This window comes from Rhinatrema bivittatum, chromosome 5, assembly GCF_901001135.1.
Source record: "Rhinatrema bivittatum chromosome 5, aRhiBiv1.1, whole genome shotgun sequence".
In the NCBI taxonomy this organism is placed as follows: Eukaryota; Metazoa; Chordata; class Amphibia; order Gymnophiona; family Rhinatrematidae; genus Rhinatrema; species Rhinatrema bivittatum.
The window spans coordinates 281,486,957-281,512,575 of record NC_042619.1 but is presented as its reverse complement, the minus strand read 5'-3'; the positions used below and the strand labels follow the sequence as shown (position 1 = coordinate 281,512,575).

The following is a 25,619-nucleotide window of genomic DNA, read 5'->3' as shown; positions in this document are numbered from 1 at the left end:
GTAACCCCAATATTTAAAAAGGGCTCCAGGGGTGATCCGGGTAACAATAGACCAATGAGCCTGACTTCAGTGCCAGGAAAAATAGTAGAAACTATTCTAAAGATCAAAATCGTAGAGCACATAGAAAGACATGGTTTAATGGAACACAGTCAACATGGATTTACCCAAGGGAAGTCTTGCCTAATAAATCTGCTTCATTTTTTTTTGAAGGGTTTAATAAACATGTGGATAAAGGTGAACTGGTAGATGTAGTGTATTTGGATTTTCAGAAGGTGTTTGACAAAGTCCATCATGAGAGGCTTCTACAAAAACTAAAAAGTCATGGGATAGGAGGCGATGTCCTTTCGTGGTTTATAAACTGGTTAAAAGACAGGAAACAGAGAGTAGGAATAAATGGTCAATTTTCTCAGTGGAAAAGTGTAAACAGTGGAGTGCCTCAGGGATCTGTACTTGGACCAGTGCTTTTCAATATATATATATATATATATGATCTGGAAAGGAATAAGACGAGTGAGATTATCAAATTTGCGGACGATACAAAATTATTCAGAGTAGTTAAATCACAAACAGACTGTGATACATTACAAGAGGACCTTGCAAGACTGGAAGATTGGGCATCTAAATGGCAGATGAAATTTAATGTGGACAAGTGCAAAGTGTTGCACATACGGAAGAATAACCCTTGCTGTAGTTACACGATGTTAGGTTCCATATTAGGAACTACCACCCAGGAAAAAGATTTAGGCATCATAGTGGATAATACTTTAAAATCGTCAGCTCAGTGTGCTGCAACAGTCAAAAAAACAAACAAACAGAATGTTAGAAATTATTAGGAAGGGAATGGTTAATAAAACGGAAAATGTCATAATGTCTCTGTATCGCTCCATGGTGAGACCGCACCTTGAATACTGTGTACAATTCTGGTCTCCGCATCTCAAAAAAGATAGTTGCGATAGAGAAAGTACAGAGAAGGGCAACCAAAATGATAAAGGGGATGGAACAGCTCCCCTCTGAGGAAAGGCTATAGAGGTTAGGGCTGTTCAGCTTGGAGAAGAAATGGCTGAGGGGGAATATGATAGAGATCTTTAAGATCATGAGAGGTCTTTAATGAGTAGATGTGAATCGGTTATTTACACTTTCAGATAATAGAAGGACTAGGGGGCATTCCATGAAGTTAGCAAATAGCACACTTAAGACTAATCGGAGAAAATTCTTTTTCACTCAACGCACAATTAAGCTCTGGAATTTGTTGCCAGAGGATGTGGTTAGTGCAGTTAGTGTAGCTGGGTTAAAAAAGGTTTGGATAAGTTCATGGAGGAGAAGTCCATTAACTACTATTAATCAAGTTTACTTAGGGAATAGCCACTGCTATTAACTGCATCAGTAGCATGGGATCTTCTTGGTGTTTGGGTAATTACCAGGTCCTTGTGGCATGGTTTTGGCCTCTGTTGGAAACAGGATGCTGGGCTTGATGGACCCTTGGTCTGACCCAGCATGGCAATTTCTTATGTTCTTATGTTCTTAATGCCCAATGATGTCACCCACAAGATCATGGCTAATTCAGCCCTGATTATCAATGGGAAAATTGAGTTATCTATTTAAAACTGGTTATATTTGTCACTATTTCAAGCAGTAATGTTATGTGTACTGTTAACAGCATATTCTCTTGTTAAGTCAACAGATGAGCAGGATGGGACAAATTATTTTGTTAATGGATGTCCAATTAGCCACTATTAAAAAGCAAAAATAGAGTCACTAAAGTTCTAAGAACAAAGTAGTTGCTTAGATACTTAATAACAACTCATATCTAATAGCAATGGTACCTTAATTTCACTGCCATCCCTTAGTTCTAATTTCTTTGGTACTGTTATTTCATAAAATTCTTTCTTTGAATTCACATTACGGCCTAAAGAAACAAACCACAAAAGAAATAAAATGTTAGCAAAATAATGCACATTGTTTGTTAGATTTTTTTTTATTTAATTACAAAAGCACAAATACTTTGAGGATAAACACAATTGGAAAATACAATATCAAGAAAATATCATAAAGTAATGCACATTTATAATGTATAGTTGAGTGCAGTCGTGGCATTCCAGATGTATGATAAGTATTTTATAACCTTTGTATTATTAAGTTTGTAGGACCTTCATGAATACAACTTGAAAATGTCAGCAAGCCGTATAGACCTCTGGTCCAACTTTATTTTATTTTATTATCAGCAATTCAAAAAAATTATTTTTTGTTTTTCTTTTTATATTGTTGTTTTTTGGGTTTTTTTTAATTATCATGAAGGTCCCAGGACAGGTACTCCGCAAGAATTCAACCCAAGCGGGAGAGCAAAAAACTTTCAAAACTTATCTCGAGTGTCCATCTTGATCACGACCCTCAAGATGGCCACTCAAGATAAGTTTTTGCTCTCCCGCTTGGGTTGAAATTCTTGCGAAGTACCTGTCCCGGGACCTTCATGATAATTTTAAAAAAACAACAAAAAAACAATATAAAAAGAAAAACAAAAAATAATCTTTTTGAATTGCTGATAATAAAATAAAATAAAGTTGGACCAGAGGTCTATACGGCTTGCTGACATTTTCAAGTTGTATTCATGAAGGTCCTACAAACTCAATAATAGAAAAGTTATAAAATTCTACTGGGGAATTGGTGTTTTCTGTTTGGTTATAGTTTCCTCAGATTTCCAAGGTTTGTTTTGGGGCCCTATATTTGATAAATATTTTATACATATAATTGTCTAGTATAAATGTCCTTGCATGTAAGAGATTGAACAGCTATAATAAAAATCAAGTTGTTTTTAGTGTAGTTCTTAAACTTGAGGGGTGGGAGCCCTGGGGGTAGGACATCTGAGGGAAGCCCTGAATAAGATGGTCAGCACCATCCTAGTGACTATATTGCAAAAAGCAGCTTCCTCTGCCCTACCCACCAAAGCAAAGAGGAGCTAGGGTAAGCAGATATCTGTTTCTTCTTCCTGGGCTGCCCCATGAAGCAGAGAAGAACTGGAAATAAAAGATCCAACTACCTCCTTCTCACCATCTGCCTGATGCAGAGAAGCCAGGGATGAATCGGGATATCTAAATCATCTTCTATGCTTGAAGCAGAGTGAAGCCAGAGATGAATGGGATCACATGCCTCTCCCTCTCCATCCAATGATGAAAGAAAAGCCAGAAAGCTAAGCCTGTCGCACCACCACAGAAGGTGAAAGGAGCCATTTGCCCTATTGCTACTAAAGAGTTAGCAGCTATAAAGAAGAGAAGTATTCTCTATTTCTAAATGTATTTCTTTCAGTAAGTATGATTCATTAATTACACATTTGTGGCCCATGCTTAGCCACTAAAGTGTGTTCTATGTTGTAATACTGAGAATCTTCCAGCAGCAGAGGGTTAACTAAAAGTTCAGAAGTGTCCTATCTGTTGAAATGAGAAATCCTAGAAAAGGAGGTTCAGGGGAAGTTCAAGGGGGTGTATATATTTTAACTGGAGTGACAGGTTGGCTCTTTCGCCAAAGGGCATATAACAATCTGGAGAGTATAAAACTTCCTCTCACAAGACACAAGGAGGAGTTTTTGAGAGATTCAGAGTGAGGTTTGGAGCTGGTGTTCCCACGAGCACTGGAGAAGAAGTTGAGCTGAAGATTATATCTGGCAAAGATCTGTATGAAATTGGAGGGGAGGTCATTCAGGACAAGTTGTTCTTGGCTGACTTGCCAGCTACAGGATAGTTCTCTGGATTGTCAGGTCCTGTGAAGCAGGCCATGAGGAGATTTTTGGGGGCCCACCTGCTGAAGTGTGAGAAAGATCAAGAGAGACGCTGATAATTTTACTAGGACTGCAAAGGACCTGGGAGAAAAAATAGAGAAAGCAAGTTTTCTTACCATATACTGTTTTTCATAGATACCAGGATGCATTAGCCATGACATGTCAGTGACATTATCCGGTGGCACCAAATTGACTTCTCTTCCCAAGCTAGTACAGCTTTTCCTCTACTGAGCATGTATGGAATTCCCACTCAAGCATTGCCTTGTGAGCCCCCTCAATTGATTTGACAGCTAGCACTAGCTAGGTAGTTCACTCTTCAGGGAGGTGGGTAGGTAATTCATCCTGCCATTTATAGAAAATACCATTTATGGTAAGAAAACTTACTTTTTCTACAGATAAGCAGGGCTGAATTAGCCATGATATATGGGGAGTCCCAAGATGAGGGTGCAGCAGAGCAATTACTAAATAAGCAAACCAGACCCCATTGGGAAGTGTGGACTACTAAGCAAACTGTTTTTTTCAAAACTGCTTGTCCAAATTTATGTCATTCTTTGAGAGATTGTCCAGAAAATAATAATAAGTAAATATGTGTACTAATGATCATGTTGCAGCTTGCAGATGAGCCACCAATGCAGCAATGGCTCTAACTTGGTAAGCCTTGATGGAGTCTGTAATTTGTAGGCCTGCTAGTTGATAGCAATGAGCAGTACAGTTGACTAGCCAGCGAGATAATGTTCATTTGGCCATTATTATGGCAGTTTTGTTAGATTCATAAGAGAAAAACAGTTATGAAGCCTGACAAAGCCTGACATCTCTTCTTTTATAATAAGTCAAGGCTCTTTTACACTTTAAGACTAATTTTAAAAGAAACATGTGTGCACCCACATACACATGTATCTGTGCGCAAGCAAAGATATGCTAGAATTTTAAATCGTGCGCGCAGGTTTTAAAATATACCAACCATACGTATGTTCCTAATTTAATAGGTTACTCAAGAACAGCTAGCATGCATGTCTTCCATAGGACTTTGTCAGCTTTTACACAGATATGTAGGTAGATTTTAAAACATGCTCGCATAAAGGACAACTCAGTTTTTCCACTGAGTTGTCCAGTTAATCTAAAAAACATGATCACATTACTCCTACACTTATATCACTACACTGGCTCCCAATAAAATTTAGGATCAAATACAAAATACTATCCATACTACATAAAATAATATATGAAAAACAAACAAACTGGCTGAGTTCATCCATAAAATTGCATGCTCCAAACAGAAACCTCAGATCAGCAAATAAAGGACTATTAAAGATCTCACCTGCTCGGTCTAAACAACTCACCTCAACTCAAAAGAGAGCAATTTCACTAGGAAGCCCTAAACTCTGGAACATCCTCCCAGTCAAACTTAGAACACAAGAAAACTTAAAAACTTTCAAAAAAGAGCTAAAAACATGGATGTTTACCAAAGTCTACCAACTCACCCAATGACTTTAAAACACCACTCCCATCCTATTAACACTAGGCAAACTGGTGGACCCAAGACAAGATGAGATTATTACTCAGATCCGTAATATGTATCGATTAACCTATAAACCAAGTTCATAAAAATGATATTTTCTATGTTAACAACCATATGAACCTTTTGGAAACACTGTTAAACATCGTAAGTTTGTAAACAGTTATGATGGCGAAACCGGACGGTATATAAAACTCGATAAATAAATAAATAAATAATATTGAGGTCTTTCAGACCCTTCTGGTTCTTCATCCTGCACATCCCCCAGTTGACCCAGACACCTCACCCTGTCCTCTAAGCCAGGGGTCCCCAACCACCGGTCCGCGGACCGGGACCGGGCCGTGGGAGTTTTTTGCCAGTCCGCGGCGCCGCCAAGCACCGGCAGGTGTGTCGCACGCTCCCGGTCTCTCCCGCTGCCGTTGCCGCCGGGCTGTCAGCACGTTCAACCAGTGGGAACGGCAGCGGTGCTAGAAGAAGCTGTGGCACCCGCGGCTGGCCTTTTCTTCTTCCCGCGCCTGCCCCCCCCTCCCGTGACCCGGAACAGGAAGTGATACACGGAGCAGTGCGCGGGAAGGAGAAAGAGCCGTGCCGCGTGATAAAGTACAGCGGCGGCTGCAGCGGCGGTCTCCGAGCAATAGAAGCACCCAGTAATCGAGAAAGGAGACAGCAGCATGAGCCTCCCGTGGCCAATGGGATTCTTCTTTCTTGGCCTGCGGGAGCTGCTGCAGCTCCCATTTGTGCTCCGGGGGGGGGGGGGGGGGAAAGAAGAGGAAGTGAGTGAGAGAAAGAGAGAGAAGCAGCCAGCCAGCCTGTGAGTGATTGACTGGTCAGACAGCTGATGTGTGTGTGTATGTGAGAGACAATGAAAGTGACTATTCAAGGAGATGACTGATGTGTATGTGAGAGTGTGAGACATTAGTCAGGGAGGTGACTGATGTGTGTGTGTGTGTGTGTGAGAGAGAAAAAGCATGGAAGTGAGAAGTCTGGGTATGTGGGAAAGCATGGGCGTAAGAAGCCTGGTGTTGTGGGGGTGAAAGAAAGCATGGGAGTGAGAAACCTGGGTGAGTGTGCATGCATGAGAGAGAGAGAGAGAGAGAGACTGCTTGGTAAGGTGACGGTGTGTGTGAGAGAAAAAGACTGGTGTGTGTGAATGTGAGAGAATGTGATTCAGGGAATGAGAAGCCTGAGCACGTGGATAGTGAGCATGGAAATGAGAGAGACTGGTGTGTGTGTAACAGAGAGAAAGTGATTATGGGAATGAGAAGCCTGTGCATGTGAAGAGAGTGAGCATGAGAGTGAGAAACCTGGGTGTGTGTGAGACACAGCATGGGAGGGAGAAGCCTGTATATCTGAAAGAGAACATGGGAGTGGGAAGCCAGTGTGTGTGTGTGTATGCATGAGCGAGATCAGGTGACTGGTGTGTGTGTGTGTGTGAGAGAGAGAGAAATAAAGTGATTATGGGAATGAGAAGCCTGTGCATGTGGAAAGAACAAGCATGGGAGTGAGAGACTGGTGAGTGAGTGTGTGTGTGTGTGTGTGGGGGGGGAGTGTGTGTGTGTGTGAGAGAGAGAGAGAGAGAGACAGAGAAAGTGATTATGAGAGTGAGAAGCCCATATATGTAAGTAGAACACGGGAGTGGGAAGCCTGTGTGTGTGTGTATGGCATGAGAGAAACTGTTCAGGAAGGTGACTGGTGTGTGTGTGCCAAAGACTGTTTGGGAGATGATTGATGTGTGAGAGACAGAAACTGGTCATGGGGGCATGACTGGTATGGGGTGTGTGTGAGTCATGGGCACTAAGGAAGAGGACCATAAGTATAGAGCTTAGCTTCTACTGCTGCTTCTGGTGTGTGCCACGGCCTGCAGGGAAGGGGAGTAGGAGAGCTGCTGGAGGAGGTAAGTAAAGGTGGCTTTTTAAGTTTATTTTTCTTGACTGCCATTTTAATTGTGTGATGTCTGCTTTTTTGAAATATTTTATTGGTGTTTGGAGAATGTTTAATAGTTTTTATGAGTTTTTAATTGTTGGATGTTATTCTGTTCATAGCTGTTTTGAAACATTTATTCTGCTTATTAGTATAGTTTTACAATTATTTCTGTGTGGGGATCTATAGCTGCTTGCTAGTTCTGTTTTCCTAATAAAAGGTGTATTGGTTTTTAGGGCCTGATTTAATATTTGTAGTGTTGCCTTTTCATAGATAGGGTTGCTCCTGTTTGAATGTATTCCATAATACGATTGTGTATTCCATAATAAGATTGTGCCCCTTGTACAATCTTCCCCCCACCCCCTCTCTACCCGGCAACCCTCCTACACAACAAGTCCGCAACCTTGGCATAATGATAGACAACCAATTCAACCTCAAAAAATTCATCTCTGCCACTATAAAAAGCGGATTCTTTAAGCTCCACACCCTGAAGAGAATCAAACCTCTTCTCCACACCTCCGACTTCCGCACAGTGCTGCAAGCCATGATTCTGTCCAAACTCGACTACTGCAATTCCATCCTACTAGGCTTACCAAAAAGTACCTTACAACCGCTACAGTTACTACAAAACGCTGCTGCCCGCATCCTCACCAATACTCACCGTCATGAACATATTACTCCAGTTCTTCAGTCACTACACTGGCTCCCCGTAACCTCCAGGATAATATATAAATCACTCACACTCATACACAAAGCCATTCACAACCAAAACATGCAATGGTTCCCAGAATATTTCTCATTCCACATTCCGACTAGACCAACAAGAATGCAACACCAGGCCAAACTCCAAACACCCTCTCCTAAACTCATGAAGCATGTCACATTTAGAGAGCGCTCATTCATTATAGCAGGAACCTCCCACTGGAATAAAATGCCTCCCCATTTACGCCAGGAACCCTGCCACAAAAAATTCAAACACAATCTCAAAACCTGGCTGTTCAAACTAGCTTACCCCGACTAACTAACGGACTCCCCTCCAAAGCTACGATATGACCACCCGACTGATTCACCCCCAATTATACCTTTTCTCCCTCCTCCCCACTTCTTGTGGGTCTCCCTCTCCTCCACCTTCTTACTCCTAATACCCCACCCCCCCTCGCCAATAACCTAACTGCTTTGATTAACTCTATTGTTTAAAAAAAAAAAAATGTACATATGTATATAATCCATGTATTATTTCCTCCAGCCCCTGTTAACCGACTCCTTGTTAAAAATTTATATTACTGTAAAGCTTGTTGCTAGGTTATGTTACATTGTGAACCGAGGTGATGTTTGTGTGCGGATTAGTTTATGTGCATTACTACAGATCCTGGGAGTATCTTAGGTCGGTTCTGTGTCTGTTACCGAGATGAGATATTTTGCTAGCATGTAAGCGTTTGTATCGGTCTTATTTGTTGTGTTTTCTCAGAGGACATGCATTGGTGGTAAACTGCTGTCTTTTCATAAGTAGGGCTATTGAGCCTGGAAGTAGAAGGAGTTTGAGTTGCTGTTACTGAGATGTCAACAGAACCAGAATATCTTTTTTGTAGAGTGAGTTGTATGGGGAATGTCATAATTCTGCTTTACATCCATTATTGTGGGTCAGTGGGGTTCCCGTGGATACAAACTGTACTTTTACATCTAGCCCCGTGACGATCATGGGTCAGTGTGCCATGCATGTGAGAACCCATGGTGAGTTGAGTCACATTCACATTATAAATGTCATAATTAAATGATAAGTGTGCACTAAAATCCAACCCCCTCCATAACCCCGCCCCCATATGACCAAAGCCCCGCCCCTACCCCACCCCGCCCTGCCGGGCCATGGAAAAATGATCTTGCTTGAAGCCGGTCCCTGGTGCAAAAAAGTTTGGGGACCACTGCTCTAAGCCCTAAAAATCAAGATATCCAGACTTGCTTCTCATCTGGAGCAGCAGTAAAGTATGCGGATAACAAGCTGATGCGTGGCATGCTCTCCGGTTTTAAAATACTGAATTACACGTGTAACTGATGGCCCTGCCCATACCCTGCCCCTTTACTGCCCTCTTATTTTTGACACTATACCACGCATACTTCACGGCTTTTTTTTTAATACGTAATGCTCGGATTTAAACTTTTAAACACTTTTAAAATCTACCTCTGAAGGTATGAATTGGCTTTCTGACCATGTGCATGTGGCCTCAGGAAGAATGTAGGTAACACGATGGCTTGATTAATATGGAAAGCTGATATGTTTGGTAGAAATTATGGGTGAGGGCAGAGCACTACTTATTGTGAAAGAACTGATTACAAAGTAGATAATGAGCTAAAGCCTGAAGCTCACTGACTCTTCTAGCTGACATTTCTGCTAAAAAGAATAGTACTCTCCATGTTAGCAACTTCAGAGAAGCTGACTCCAATGGTTCAAAAGCCACTTTCAACAAAAAGTTTCAGAACCATGTTTAGATCCCAAGGTACAGGCAGTTTTATGACTGAAGGTTTAGTTTGCTGTAAACTTTTCATGATTTTGGACCCTAACAGATGAGTGAAGATATGTTTACTCTCAATCTCAGAATAGTATGTTTTTATAGCACTGAGATGTTCTCTCACTGATGATGTGCTGAATCCTAAAGCCAAAAGATCAAGCAAATAGTTCAACAACTCTTTTAGTCTGCATGAGAATGGAGCTAAGGAACTGGCACCATGTGGAGAACCTTTTCCAATTAAAGCCATAGGCTCTTCTAGTTGATGGTTTTCTTGTAGTTACAATGATGTGCTCAACTTCCTTGGGTTACAATCTAGTGATTACTGAGAGCTCAACATCCAAGCCATCAGATTGAGGGATAGGAGATTTGGATGAAATAGACATCCCTCTTCTTGAGTTAATAAGGATAGATCTGATCTGATGGAATCTGAGGACTGCTGGACAACCGTATCAGATATGCGAATTAAACTTGCCTGGACTAAGCTGGAGCTGTAAAGATGAAACGTGCCCAGTCTTTGAGTACTTTTTGTACCATTTTGGCTATCAGTGGGATCGGTGAAAAAGTGTTCATGAGATCTGCATTCCTTTCGAGCAGAATAGCATCCTGAACAGATCTGAGTTTGCAGGGAAGAATTAAGCAAACTTTTCCAGTTTTTATTCTGCTCGATTGTAAACAGATTAATGGAAGTCCCCACAGATTGAACAGTCTGTTGACTGTTAATTGCTACAAAGATCATTCATGTGATCGAAAGACTCTGCTGAGGCAATCTGCTAACATGCTGGAGATCCCTGGAAGGTAGGTTGCTTGCATGTTTTCCTGATATTTGCTTGCCCATTCCCATATCATTAACACTTCTAAGCAACAAGTCCATCACCCTGTGCCTCCTTGTTTACGTAGAACATAGCAACTTTGTTGTTACCACCAGGTGAATGAGAATGCTCTTTCCCTTGAGGAAACGAGTTAAGGTTGTTACAACATATTTGATCACTCTCAATTTGAGGAGATTAATTTAAAACTGCTCTTCTAGGGCTAAGTTCGAAAAGGGCCTGGGTGGGCTCCCCAGTCTCTTCTGGTGCATCCATTGCCAACGTCATTTGATGAGGGGGATCAAGTATAATAGTGACCCTTCCTGAAGCATGAAGGGGTCTAGCCACAGCGCAGATCCCATTTCATTGATTTCAAAATCTAAACATTGATTAAGGGCTGAGTCAATTTATTTATTTATTTATTTATGTAATAAATTTTTATACCGACATTCAATTGCATATCACATCGGTTTACATGGAACAGTATTAACTATAACAAAAGAGATTTACATGGAACGGATTTTAACATCAAGATATGGAATTTGCAATTAACTAGTGTAACAGGAAAGAGACATAATTGAGGTAAGTACATGGAAAATGATCCCATTTTGAACAAAGGCCCCACTGTAAAAGTTCCATGTGGAGGCAGGTTAGTAGAATTACATAGATAGCTGCTGCTATGTGGCTCAGAACAGCCATCATGTGTCTGGCTGTTCACTGATCTGCGGTCAGCAGATTTTAGGCAAGAGACTAAAGAATAATCACTTGATCTGAATGAAGGAAAAACCTCTCCTGTAAAAAACAAATCTAGGAATCCCAGCGACTGTAGGAGTTGTATCAGTGAGGTTAGTACTGCTTTCTGGGAATTCGCTGTCACCAGCCAATCATCCAAGTAAGGAAAGACTTGAATGCCCTGTCATTGTACGTGTGCCACTACTACAGCTAAGCACTTTATGAATACCCTTGGCACTGATAATAGGCCGAAAGGGAGCACTCTCTACTACTCATGGGAGGAGTCCACCATAAAGAGCAGGTAAAACCAATGAGACGGATGGATGGGGATAAACATACTTTAGATCTCGTGTACATATCCAGTCCCCTCCCTGGATAAAGAGGATTATGTGAAGGGAATTCATTCTGAATTTTTCCTGCAGTATGTGCTTGCTCAGGCTTCTTAAATCCAAGATGGGTCTCATTCCCCCAGATTTCTTGAGAATAAGGAAGTAGCAGGAGTAAAACCCCTGGCCATAAAGATGGGGAGGAATTGTTTTTTTCGCTCACAGTTCAAGAAGTGACTGTACCTCCAGGCAGATCTGTATTGAAGGCTGAACAATGAGGGAGTGTGGGAAACAGGGAAAAACAAGCAGTATCCAGACTCCACAATCCTGAGAACCCAGCAATCTTTCATGGTCTTGTACCACTCCTCCAGGCAGCACTGGATTCTCTCTTACAGAAAAGGTTGGTTGCTGCGTTTGGAAGGTGGTCAAAACTTTAGCCAAGTATGGGCTGGATTTGTTGTGTAGTTTTGGATTGACAGCGTTCTCGCTGTTGAGGACAAGCCAAACGTTACTGCAGTTGTGAAGTAGAAGGTAGCATCCAGTAATATTGGAAATGCAGGAAGGAGTGTCTCTGGATGCATGGTCTTTTAAAAGTGTAGTAACCTGATAGAGGTGATCGAGTAAGATGTTTGGAGCTGGGGCGATTATGAGCCAATCGTCCAGATATGGGAAAATGGTTATACCTTGTTGTCTGAGATGAGCCACTACCACAACCATGCATTTGGTGAAAACCCTGGGTGCAGTCGATAGTCCAAAGGGAAGAACTTTGTACTGGTAGTGTTGATGCTTGTAGCGAAAGCATAGGTAACGCCACGAGGATGGATGGATTGGAATGTGTGTGTAGGCATCCTTGAGATCGATGGAACACAACCAATCGTTGGTTTGAATCAGAGGAAGGATTGATTTCAACAATACCATTTTGAATTTCTCTTTGGTGAGAAATTTGTTCAATTCCCTTAGGTCTAATATGGGACGAAGGCCACCCGACTTCTTGGGTATGAGGAAAAATGGGGAATAAAATCCTACTGATTGGTTTCCCGGGAAAATTCGTTGAATAGCTTGTTGTTTGCGAAGCAAAGCAATTTCCACCTCCAATTGTGGTTGGAAGTCGTGAGTCTTGAGAGTGGAAAGATGAGGTAATGTGGGTTTTGTGACAAACTGGAGTTGATAACCGTGTCGTACTATCTCCAAAACCCACTGATCGGATGTTATCCTTTCCCAGGCTGCCAGGCAAGAATGAATCCTGCCAGGTGGTGCTTGCTGTTGTGATGGTGGCTGAGTAACTAAAAAGATGGAGTCGATTTTACTGCAGTAGCCGGCTGTTGAGCCTGCTGTCTCTGGTTACGTGCTTTACCTCTACGTTGGTTTGAGGTATTTTGTTGTGGAGCAGGACGCTGGTAAGAAGGGTATGACTGTGTACATAAGGACTGGTAATACCTGTAAGGTCTCCTGGCATATGATTGCCGACGAGTAGATCCCATATAAAGACGTGCAGTCGAATAATGAGGTTGTGAGGTTAATGATTGTACTGCTAGAGCTTCCTCCTTCAGTTTACCTACTGTGTCCTGAAATCGTTCCCCAAACAGGTTATCTCCTGTACATGGGAGGTTGATTAGTTTGTCGTGCAAATTTTCACGTATCGAACTTGAGCGTAACCATGCTAGTCTTCGGGCTGCAATAGCTGTTGCAGACGCTCTGGAGATGTTTCATATGCTTCATAGATTGACGTCAAAAGGTGGCGGGAGCATTCTTCCATGTCATGAAGCAGCGGTGGTATCTGATCCGCCGAAGATAACATCCCTTTTATAGCTTGTATGCACTCATATAGGTATTGTACCATGTAAAATTGATGGTGCATAATTCTGGCACTCAACATGGAGTTATGGTATATTTTCCTGCCAAACTCATCCAAATATTTGTTGTCTTTCGCTGGTGGGTATGAGGAATGCGACTTTGTTTTCTTAAATCTTTGCATCGCTGATTCTACCACAATTGAAGCATGAGGTAATTGTGGTATAGAAAACAGTGATGTTTTCCTCATACGGAATTTTATGTCAGTCTTCCTGGATACCGCTGAGATTGCGTAAGGTGTTTCCCAGGATTTCTGTAAGACGGAGTGCAGGATTTCTTGTGGTGGAAGAGATATTGGTTCTCCTGGAGTATCAAAAATCTTTAGGAGACCAAGGGTTTCTGATCTAGGGTCTGTCTCTTTTTGGACCTCTAGATGCAGTATTGTACCCAATTTTTCCAGAAATGTTGGGGAATACGGCTCCTGAGGTTGTTCCTGTGGATCCGATGGGAATCCCGTAGATGATGATGGGAATGTTTGCGGTGAAGGAGAATCAAAAGATGTATCCTGTTTATAATTCGGTGAAGTTGGTCGGTTGACTGTAGGAGATGTAGGAGGCTCCACCGACGGTTCTCTGTCAGTCTGTGTCTTATGTTCTGGAGAACTGACAGAGGCAAGATTAGACATTTTGAAGGATGACTGAAGTGTTTCATAAAATCCTGCCAAAGACTGTGATAACTGATAAAATGCTTCTTTTGTACGAGGGGGCATTATGGTCCGCCCATCTGGTTCTTGTCACTCACATGCTTTCGGTTTCATTAGAGTGGTTCGAGGTAAATTATTAGACACTTTATGGACTGTCCGTGTCTTTCCACAGATTGCGTGCATTGAATCCTCTGAAGCTGTAGAAGCGTTAGAAGAATCAACTTGTATGACTTCTCTGTGGGAGAAGGTGTTTGAAAGTACATGAGATGATTTAGAAGTCGAAGGGCTTAATTCCCATGTTGCACTCCTTTTTTCAGACTTTCTTTGATGAGAGTGCCGAGAGTGCTTATGATAATAGTGTGACGACGAGTCTGTATGATTTGTACGTGAAGACGGTGATCGCTTTCTACGTTTTATTGTATACTCTGTCGAAGTAGCTCTCGAAGAGAGGGAAGTACCTGAACGAGGTGGGGTTAGTGATGGAGAGGTGGAATAAAATCTTCTGTAATGTCCACGTCATCGCTTTAACCCATGATCTGGTGATTTGCGCGCCTATTTGGGTTTGTGCGCACAACTCTTGTGCGCATATCTTTTTTGTTCTACGCGCACAGGAGTGATCGGCACCGATGGCTCCGGTGCCATGCGTAAAGACAGATCCTGCGCCGTGCGTGTAGATGTCGTCGGCGCTGTGCGCGCATGTGTTGCTGCTGCTGTGCACACAGGCGTCTTCGGCGCCATGCGCACAGAAATCTTCAGCGTCTTGTGCGCAGAACTCTTCGGCCCCATGTGCACAGGGTACTTCTGCGCCGTGCGCGCAGAAGTTTTCTGCGCCGTGTGCGCAGGGTCTTTCGGCGTTCTGCGCCCAAGTGTCTTCGGCGCTGTGCGCACAGTCGTCTTTGTGCGCAGAGGGTATTTTAGGCGCGGACGTTTTAGGCACTTGGATGTTTGGCGCCGATGTCTCCTGCGCCGGTTATTCTGGGTCTGTGGATTTTTTAAAATCCAATTGCCCTTGCTGGTTCGCCAAGTCCTTACCTCCAATTTTGGAGGACTGAGGATCCCACGACGATGCCCTCTTTTTTGAGGGAGCCTGTTAAGAAGCAGGGCCAGGTGACGAATGAGCCTCCGACAGCTCCGATGAGGCAAAATGTTCCTGAAGTCTATAGGCCCATTGTTTCAGGGCTCTCGGAGACATTCTTGAACAATACTCACAATCCTCACGATTGTGATCTGGCCCCAGGCATCGGTAAATTCGGTCATGGCCATCCGTGACCGACATTACCTTACCGCAATTACAGGGTTTAAAACCCAATTTTGACATTTCTATTTTTCAACGCTGAGGAGAAGAAAAGCTCTGTGTGCGATCCCGCTCGGGGAAAAAACTGACTGAGGAGATTCCGTTACTTTCCTGCGCGGGAACACACATGCAGCCGCAGAGAGCAAAGCTCTAATCTCTGCTTTGACAAGCTCCGCCTCCCGGACCTGATTAACAGATCCCATGACAGCATGGCTAATTCAGCCCTGCTATTGACGGGAAACCATGCTGCGTCTAAATTTTGTTTAGATTTGATTTTAATAGGTCTTAGCGGTGCTATAGAATCTAAAGTTAGCGTAATGGCATTACACTATATATATTGATTTGTCGGTAGCGTTTGACACGATAGATCATGATATCTTGATTACAAAATTGGAAGAGATCGGTCTTATAAATAAGACTCTTGGATGGTTTTCTTCATTTTTAAAGCAACGATCCTTTCAAGTTAAAATAGGTAATACCCTCTCAGATAAAATTGAGCGCCAAATTGGGGTCCCACAGGGTTCGGCCTTCTCGGCAACACTGTTTAATAAGAACATGCCATACTGGGTCAGTCCAAGGGTCCATCAAGCTCAGCATCCTGTTTCCAAAAGTGGCCAATCCAGGTCATAAGAAACTGGCAAGTACCCAAATGAAATTTCATAGTAAAAATTTGTAACCTATCATTAAAATCATCCATTGAATCTGAAGACTGGAGGATAGCTAATGTAACCCCAATATTTAAAAAGGGCTCCATGGGCAATCCGGGAAACTACAGACCGGTTAACCTGACTTCAGTGCCAGGAAAAATAGTGGAAAGTGTTCTAAACATCAAAATCACAGAACATATAGAAAGACATGGTTTAATGGGACAAAGTTAGCATGGCTTTACCCAAGGCAAGTCTTGCCTCACAAATCTGCTTCACTTTTTTGAAGGAGTTAATAAACTTGTGGATAAAGGTGAACTGGTAGATGTAGTGTACTTGGATTTTCAGAAGGAGTTTGACAAAGTTCCTCATGAGAGGCTTCTAGGAAAAGCAAAAAGTCATGGGATAGGTGGCGATGTCCTTTCGTGGATTACAAACTGGCTAAAAGAGAGGAAACAAGGAGTAGGATTAAATGGACAATTTTCTCAGTGGAAGGGTGTGGGCAGTGGAGTGCCTCAGGGATCTGTATTGGGACCCTTACTTTTCAATATATTTATAAATGATCTGGAAAGAAATACGACAAGTGAGGTAATCTAATTTGCAGATGATACAAAATTGTTCAGAGTAGTTAAATCACAAGCAGATTGTGATAAATTGCAGGAAGACCTTGTGAGGTTGGAAAATTGGGCATCGAAATGGCAGATGAAATTTAATGTGGATAAGTGCAAGGTGATGCATATAGGGAAAAATAACCCATGCTATAGTTACACGATGTTAGATTCCATATTAGGTGCTACTACCCAAGAAAGAGATCTAGGCGTCATAGAGGATAACACATTGAAATTGTCGGTTCAGTGTGCTGCGGCAGTCAAAAAAGCAGAATGTTGGGAATTATTAGAAAGGGAATGGTGAATAAAACGGAAAATGTCATAATGCCTCTGTTTCGCTCCATGGTTAGACCGCACCTTGAATACTATTAGAGGAGACTGTTCTCTAGGTCTTTTATAACCTGTTATATGCTTTTTCGGCTTCATCGGTAGAGTCGGCAGCGTCAGGGTAAAAGGATCTGCGCCGATGTGCGTCGGCACGATGTGATTGCGACGCTACTTTCTCTTTGTGTCAGTGCACCGTTGTGTCGGTGCGCAGTTTTTCCAGAGGTGCGTTGGTACTTCATATGAGTGCAAGAATAATGCTGGGGGGGGGTCTACAAAAGAAGCCCATCGATGAGAGGGAGACTTCTTCCTTCTTTTTCAGCCTGGAGAGGATCTTGTTGAGACCTCAGAAGGGGTATAAGAGCCCGATGGTCCTGCTTTTAACTGTTGAATCCGGGTAGCTTGCTGGCGCTGCGCTCTTGGGGACATATGGCCGAGTCCCCACAGTTTTCCAGGTCATGTTCAGGACAGAGGAAGAGATAACAAGATTTGTGGCCATCAATGACCGAAAATCTTGCCATAGGCACAGAATTTAAATCCTGGTTGAGGCATCCTGGCTGGTAAAAGCCCTTTCCTGTGGTTTTTGATGTTTTGTTTTTTTTTACCTCAGGTGAGGAGAGCTCCGCGTGCGATCAGTCGCGCGGAAAAAAAACAGTCTGAGGAGCCTCAGGCGAATGTGGGAAGATACAAGAGGGAGTACCTCACTGAAAGACTTTGGTGATCTTAGAGAGCTCCACCACCTAGTGGCACGGAGGACATACCCAGACAGCATGGCTAATTCAGCTGCTTATCTATGTGAAAATTGTAAGTACAGGGGTAAAAGCTTACCGTAAACAGTGTTTCTGTAGATAGCAGGATGAACTAGCCATGCTATCATGGGAACTATCATTCAGAGCCCGGGAGGCGGAGCTTCCTAAGTAGAATTCAGAGCTTTGCTCTCTGCGGCTGCACGTGTGTTCCCGCGCAGGAAAACAGAATCTACTCAGTCTGTAATTAAGTATTGTGTGAACAAGTAGAGTAGGTCGACTAACCAGGGAGGAGGGAGGGGCAGCATGGTTAATTCATCCTGCTATCTATGGAAACACCATTTACGGTAAGCAAACTTGCTTTTTCCCGTTGATAGCAGGGCTGAATTAGTCATGCTGTCATGGGAGTCCTAAGCTCCCGATCACGCTATGTCCTCTGTGCACTTATGTCTACGCGTAATCGGGTCAATGTGGTAGTCGACACGGTTATGATGATAGAGATTGTAGAACTGCTCGCCCTAGTTTGGCGTTGTCAGCTGTCTGCTGATCTAGGCAGTAGTGGGACATGAACGTGTATAGGGAAAATCAGGTAGCCGCTTTGCAAATGCCCACGGGTTGTACCTCCTCAGATGCGCTATTGAGGCGGCTACTGCTCTGACTTGCTGAGCATTTGGATGGGAAGTTAAAGGCAATTTTTGCTTTTCATAGCAGAATTGAACAGAATGTGCAATACAGCTTGAGATAGTTAACTTGGCCACCAGAAGGCCCGGTACATTCGTGTTGAAGGATACGAACAATTGAGAGCAAGGGGAATCTGACTGTGTCCTTTCCTTGTAGAAGGCCAATGCTCGCTTGCAGTCCAATATGTGTAATAAGCGTTCTCTTTCATTGTGATGTGGTTTAGGGAAGAATGTTGGTAGTTCTATCGATTGGTTCATGTGTAATTGTGAAACCACTTTTGGGAGAAAGGCAGGATGAGTTCAGAGAACTGCTTTGTGATGATAAAACTGTAAATATGAACTATAATGGACTATGGCCTATAGTTTGCTAACTGCGTGCTGAGGTTACTGCTATGAGGAAGATCACCTTCCACGTGTGGTACTTTATGTAGGCTGAGTCCATTGGTTCAAGTGGAAATAGCATGAGTTATTCTAAGACAAGGTTCAGGTTCCATGGTACCGGTGGCTTAGAGGTCGGTGGTCGAAGGTGGGAGAGACCTCTGAGAAATCGCGATATCAAAGGGTGAGTTGAAATTGGTTGACCACTGTGTGGTCTATGATACGCTGCTATGGCACTAAGGTAAACCCTGATTGAGGAAGTTGCTAGGCCAAACGTATATAAGAACATAAGAATATAATAACATGCCATACTGGGTCAGACCAAGGGTCCATCAAGCTCAGCATTCTGTTTCCAACAGTGGCCAATCCAGGCCATGAGAACCTGGCAAGTACCCAAAAACTAAGTCTACTCCATGTTACCGTTGCTAGTAATAGCGGTGGTTATTATCTAAGTCAACTTAATTAATAGCAGGTAATGGACTTCTCCTCCAAGAACTTATCCAATCCTTTTTTATACACAGCTATACTAACTCACTAACCACATCTTCTGGTAACAAATTCCAGAGTATAATTGTGCGTTGAGTGAAAAAGAACTTTCTCCGATTAGTTTTAAATGTGCCATATGCTAACTTCATGGAGTGCCCCCTAGTCTTTCTATTATCCGAAAGAGTAAAACACCGATTCACATCTACCCGTTCTAGAGCTCTCATGATTTTAAACACCTCTATCATATCACCCCTCAGCCGTCTCTTCTCCAAGCTGAAAATTCCTAACCTCTTTAGTCTTTCCTCATAGGGGAGCTGTTGCATTCCCCTTATTTTGGTAGCCCTTCTCTGTACCTTCTCCATCGCAATTATATCTTTTTTGAGATACGGCGACCAGAATTGTACACAGTATTCAAGGTGCGGTCTCACCATGGAGCGATACAGAGGCATTATGACATTTTCCGTTTTATTCATCATTCCTTTTCTAATAATTCCCAACATTCTGTTTGCTTTTTTGACTGCCGCAACACACTGAACCGACGATTTCAATGTGTTATCCACCATGACGCCTAGATCTCTTTCTTGGGTAATAGCACCTAATATGGAACCTAACATTGTGAAACTATAGCATGGGTTATTTTTCCCTATATGCATCACCTTGCACTTGTCCACATTAAATTTCATCTGCCATTTTGATGCCCAATTTTCCAACTTCACAAGGTCTTCCTGCAATTTATCACAATCTGCTTTTGATTTAACTATTCTGAACAATTTTGTATCATCTGCAAATTTGATTACCTCCCTTGTCGTATTTCTTTCCAGATCATTTATAAATATATTGAAAAGTAAGAGTCCCAATACAGATCCCTGAGGCACTCCATTGACCACACCCTTCCACTGAGAAAATTGTCCATTTAATCCTACTCTCCGTTTCATGTCTTTTAGCCAGTTTGTAATCCACGAAAGGACATCGCCACCTATCCCATGACTTTTTATTTTTCCTAGAAGCCTCTCATGAGGAACTTTGTCAAATGCCTTCTGAAAATCCAAGTACACTACATCTACAGGTTCAGCTTTATCCACATGTTTAAAACTCCTTCAAAAAAGTGAAGCAGATTTGTGAGGCAAGACTTGCCTTGGGTAAAGCCATGCTGACTTTGTTCCATTAAACCATGTCTTTCTATATGTTCTGTGATTTTGATGTTTAGAATACTTTCCACTATTTTTCCTGGCACTGAAGTCAGGCTAACCTTTCTGTAGTTTCCCGGATCGCCCCTGGAGCCCTTTTTAAATATTGGGGTTACATTTGCTATCCTCCAGTCTTCAGGTACAATGGATGATTTTAATGATAGGTTACAAAATTTTACTAATAGGTCTGAAATTTCATTTTTTAGTTCCTTCAGAACTCTGGGGTGTATACCATCCGGTCCAGGTGATTTACTACTCTTCAGTTTGTCAATCAGGCCTACCACATCTTCTAGGTTCACCGTGATTTGATTCAGTCCATCTGAATCATTACCCATGAAAACCTTCTCCATTACGGGTACCTCCCCAACATCCTCTTCAGTAAACACCGAAGCAAAGAAATCATTTAATCTTTCCGCGATGGCCTTATCTTCTCGAAGTGCCCCTTTAACCCCTCGATCATCTAACGGTCCAACTGACTCCCTCACAGGCTTTCTGCTTTGGATATATTTTAAAAAGTTTTTACTGTGAGTTTTTGCCTCTACAGCCAACTTCTTTTCAAATTCTCTCTTATCCTGTCTTATCAATGTCTTACATTTAACTTGCCAACATTTATGCTTTATCCTATTTTCTTCTATTGGTTCCTTCTTCCAATTTTTGAATGAAGATCTTTTTATTTATTTATTTTTGAATTTTATATACCGGATGTTCCTGTATAATATACATATCACACCGGTTTACAAGGAAGAAAACTATCGCTTCGTTGGTGGTTTACATTGAACAGTTAAACAGTTAACAATAAATACTTACCGTATTTTTCGCTCCATAAGACGCACCTGACCATAAGACGCACCTAGGATTCAGAGGGGGAAAATTTAAAAAAAAAAAAAATTGTGCTAAACCGGCTCTGCGTCTGGGCGTCTTATGGAGCAAATTAGGGGAGTGCATAGTTTTTTTTTTTCTCCCCATTTTGTTTTCGGGTCTGGGGAGGGCCATTTCGGTCCACTCCCCAGATCAGAAAATTTTTCTTTCTGTGGGAACCCCCAAAACCCCCCCCCCCATCCCAACCCTTTAAATTAACAACCTCCACCCCCCTGACCCCCCCAAGACCTGCCAAATTAATTTCCTGCAACCCCCCACCCTCCTGACCCCCCCAAGACCTGCCGAATTAATTTCCTGCAACCCCCCACCCTCCTGACCCCCCCAAGACCTGCCAAACGTCCCTGGTGGTCCAGCGGGGGTCCAGGAGCGGTCCGGGAACGATCTCCTGGGCGTGAGCCGTCGGCTGCCAGTAAACAAAATGGCGCCGACGGCCCTATGCCCTCACTATGTCACTGAGACCGACCGCTGCTATTGGTCGGTCTCAGTGACATAGTGAGGGCATAGGGCCGTCGGCGCCATTTTGTTTACTGGCAGCCGACGGCCCTATGCCCTTACTATGTCACTGAGACCGACCAATAGCAGCGATCGGTCTCAGTGACATAGTGAGGGCATAGGGCCGTCGGCTGCCAGTAAACAAAATGGCGCCGACGGCCCTATGCCCTCACTATGTCACTGAGACCGACCAATAGCAGCGGTCGGTCTCAGTGACATAGTGAGGGCATAGGGCCGTCGGCGCCATTTTGTTTACTGGCAGCCGACGGCCCACGCCCAGGAGATCATTCCCGGACCCCCGCTGGACCCCCAGGGACGTTTGGCAGGTCTTGGGGGGGTCAGGAGGGTGGGGGGTTGCAGGAAATTAATTTGTCAGGTCTTGGGGGGGGGTTGTAGGAAATTAAGTCGGCGGGGACTTGGGGGAGTCGGGGGGGGGGGGGTGTTTGTTAGATTTTTGTTTGGTTTTTTTTTTATATTCGCTCCATAAGACGCACATACATTTTCCCCCCACCTTTGGGGGAAAAAAAGTGCGTCTTATGGAGCGAAAAATACGGTATTTGCTGAACAATTAACAAAACAAGAAGGCGCAGGGAGGAACTTAGTGGAATTTACAGTAAACAGAGACATGATTATTTACACCCATCCTGGGGGGCCGTGGGGCTCAAATCGGGGGTGTCTGAAAAAATCGGTCCCCCAGCCCCAGGCAGCTCTGAAAACATAACCGCTGAAAAATCCAAGATGGCCACCATTCCCGGACTTTGCCGACCCAGGAACAGCCTGGCCATGCTTTGGGGACTTGATCTCCGATCTAAATTTGCCTGCCCTGCCAAGGAGGGGCCTTCCCCACCCGGCAGGCAGGCTGAGCAGTAGAGATGTGAATCGGAACCAGAATCGGATCCGATATCAGTTCCGATTCACATCTCTACTGAGCAGAGGTCCCCTCGTGAAAATCGCGAGGAGGGCTTGCCACAGGAGAGGCAGGCTGTCTGCCGCGGCATCGGAGCCGCACTGAGAAAAAAAGTTGATTGACAGCCTGCAGGCCCGGAGTGAAACAGGGGGAAAACCTGCTGACTCCTGCCTGCTGTAAGAAAAGGTAAAGTTTTAACTTTAAACACTTTTATTATTATTATTATTATCTTTTTTTTTTTTTTTTAGACTGAGCACAGCAGTGAGGTTCTAAGCCCCTCAGGCAGCTAGAGGAGGGAAAGACGAGAACTGGACCACCAGTCTCGGTCCCCACACCTGGAAGCGCCCAAGGACTCAGGCTATGCTCCGCACAAGGGGCAAAGCCCCCCTGAGTCCGGCAAGAGCCAGGAGACGACTAGTGTCTCCTGCACAGAAAAAGATAAAGTACTGATTTAAAAAATCCCCTTTTTTTTTTTTTTGGAAGAAGCCAAACAGAAACTAAGAAGAAGTACTTGCTTGATTCACGAAAGAGAAAAAGAGACAGCTAAGTAGCTGAAATCAGGAGACCGAAGGGTGAGCTGATACACCTGCTGGAGACAGACAAATACTGAAGGGTACAGGATAGGCTCCGTCCTCATATAGGATATCCTTTCAGTTTTAGTCTGTCTCCACCTGCTGGAAAGGAGGCTCAACCTACAGTCTGGACTGATCCGGGTACGTACAGGGAACTGGGAGTTAGAATCCAAGATCATGGGAGACAGAACGAGAGAAAGCAGGTGCCCCTTCTGTGCTCTGGTCCTGTTCCCCCTTGCATCCCCTCTCTAACCTCTCAGTCTGGCATACACACACCCAGCACCAATTCCTTCTCTCACACATACACAAATACTGCCCCCTTCTCTCCCAGCTGATCCACTTCCATCCCCGATCCCCATTCAGCCCCTCCTAACCTCTGTCTTTGCTTTGTGTGCTCACTCCCTCCCATCCTGTGCCCTGCATCCTGCATGAAAAGGAAGGGGCTAGATAAGGAAGCAGATGGCTGTTCTTTGCTGAGTGAGATTCAGCAAAGCTGGAAGGCATTAAATCTTCAGCTAGCCTGCACCCCCACCCCCCCCCCCCGAATTTTGCTACACTAGGCCCAAGCCTAGTGTGCCTATTGACAAACCCAGGCCTGACGAGAGGGGAGAATACTCTAGATATAATCCTCATTATGATGCAGGATCTGGTGCGAGAGACCTACGTTATGATCACTGTATTAACAGTGATCATAACGTAATCAAAGATCACTGAAGAGAAGACATTAAGAAAAAAATGCAATGGTAACATTTTACCTTAAATGAGTAAGCTATGAAGAAATGAGAAAATTAGTTAGAAAAAAAAAACTAAAAGGAGCGGTTACAAAGATTAAAAATTTGCATGAGGCATGGCCATTGTAACAAAATATTGGAAGTGTAGACAGGATGTATTCAATGCATTAGAAAAGGCAGGAAGAATACAAGGCAACTATCAGCATGGTTAAATCCAAAAGGATGTTTCAAAAACTGGAAGATGAAGTCAAATGAAAAAAAAATAAGAAAAAGTACAAGAACTGTCAAGTTAGCTATAAAGTATTATTAAGGCAAGCCAAAAAGAATGTGAAAAGATTGCCAGAGAGGCAAAACATTTAAATAATTTTTGTTCAAATATATTTGAAGTACAAAGCTTGTGAAGGAGTTGGTTGGACCACCAGATGACCAAGGAGTAATAAGAGAGATCAGGGAGGATAAGGCAACAGAAGAAAAACTAAAATAATTCTTTGCTTCAATCTTTACTAAGGATGGTATAGGGGAAATACCTATGGCACACACATTCTTGTATAGTGATGATTCAGGGGAACTGAAATAAATCATGGTGAACCAGGACGATGTAATAGATCAAATTCTGCTAAATTAACCGGATAACTTTACTCCTCCCCAAAATGCCTCTTTTTTAATCAGTTAGATTTTATCCAGATTACTTATCCATCTATAACCGAGCAAGATAAGTGGCTAAATATTCAAAACTTTGCCATTTAGACGGATAACTTGTGAATTATCTGTCTAAATGGCTTTGAATATTGACTTATGTGTTAATTTCAGTGCTTCATGGAACTTTTTACGTATTTTTAGATTTTGACTGCACAAATGTCAGCAGGTAACATTCAGCCTTATACAGCTCGACAAAAGAAAATACCCTCACCTGTGCAGGGAATCAGCGACATCAACAGCACCAAATAACGGCCAGCAAGCGGCAGCAGCCACCACTTAGTCATCCCTAGATCAGGGTTGGAAAAAAATGACAATCAGTCGTTTTAGTTCTCGGTTTTAGTAATGCTCCTTCCAACATCAACAGGAATGGGCCTCACCGTCCCACAGACAGTCTAGTAACGCGGTAGCTAATCTCCCAGCACCACCCGCGCAGGGAACTCTTCAGTTGGTCAGGACGTAGTCTCGCGCTGGCGTTAAAAGTTACCCTCCAGACCTGCGGTTCTCAAGTGGTGTGTCGCGGCTCCCGGTGTTCCACTGCCCCGCTTGTGCTTCTCTTCTTCTCCCTAGGAGCGGGGCTGAAGAGTGGAGAGACGCTGCGCGCCCCCGCGGGAGGCCAGGCCGGCGGGGCCGAAGAATAAAGAGACCTGTGCGCTGCCGCCGGAGAGACCCTGCGCACTATTGGACGTCAGCCTAGCGGCGGCTGATAAGCGGAGTCCAGGCTTCTTGTGCCAATGAGAAGCGGCTCCATGTGAGCTTGTGTGTGTGGTACAATGGGTGCCTGAGTGGCAGCTTTGTGTGTGTGTGTGGTAGAGTGGGTGCCTGGGTGCGTGAGTGGCAGCTTTGTGTGTGTGTGTGTGTGTGTGTGTGTGGTAGAATGGGTGCCTGAGTGGCAGCTTTGTGTGTGTGGTAGAATGGGTGCCTGAGT

At 43.4% G+C, this 25,619-nt stretch overlaps 1 protein-coding gene across 1 annotated transcript in view; it reads right to left on the bottom strand.

The window, feature by feature from the left end:
- Positions 1-25,377, bottom strand: part of LOC115092772 (disintegrin and metalloproteinase domain-containing protein 9-like) — a 239,901-nt gene extending 214,524 nt beyond the window's left edge. Inside the window, exons 1-3 of the mRNA XM_029604074.1 lie at positions 25,072-25,377; positions 24,906-24,980; positions 1,824-1,906 (exon numbers count right to left, since the gene is read on the bottom strand). Coding sequence (XP_029459934.1) covers positions 1,824-1,906; positions 24,906-24,978 — 156 coding nt within the window. The 5' untranslated portion in view covers positions 24,979-24,980; positions 25,072-25,377. The remainder of the gene's footprint in view (positions 1-1,823; positions 1,907-24,905; positions 24,981-25,071) is intronic.
- Between the last annotated feature and the right edge of the window lie 242 nt (positions 25,378-25,619).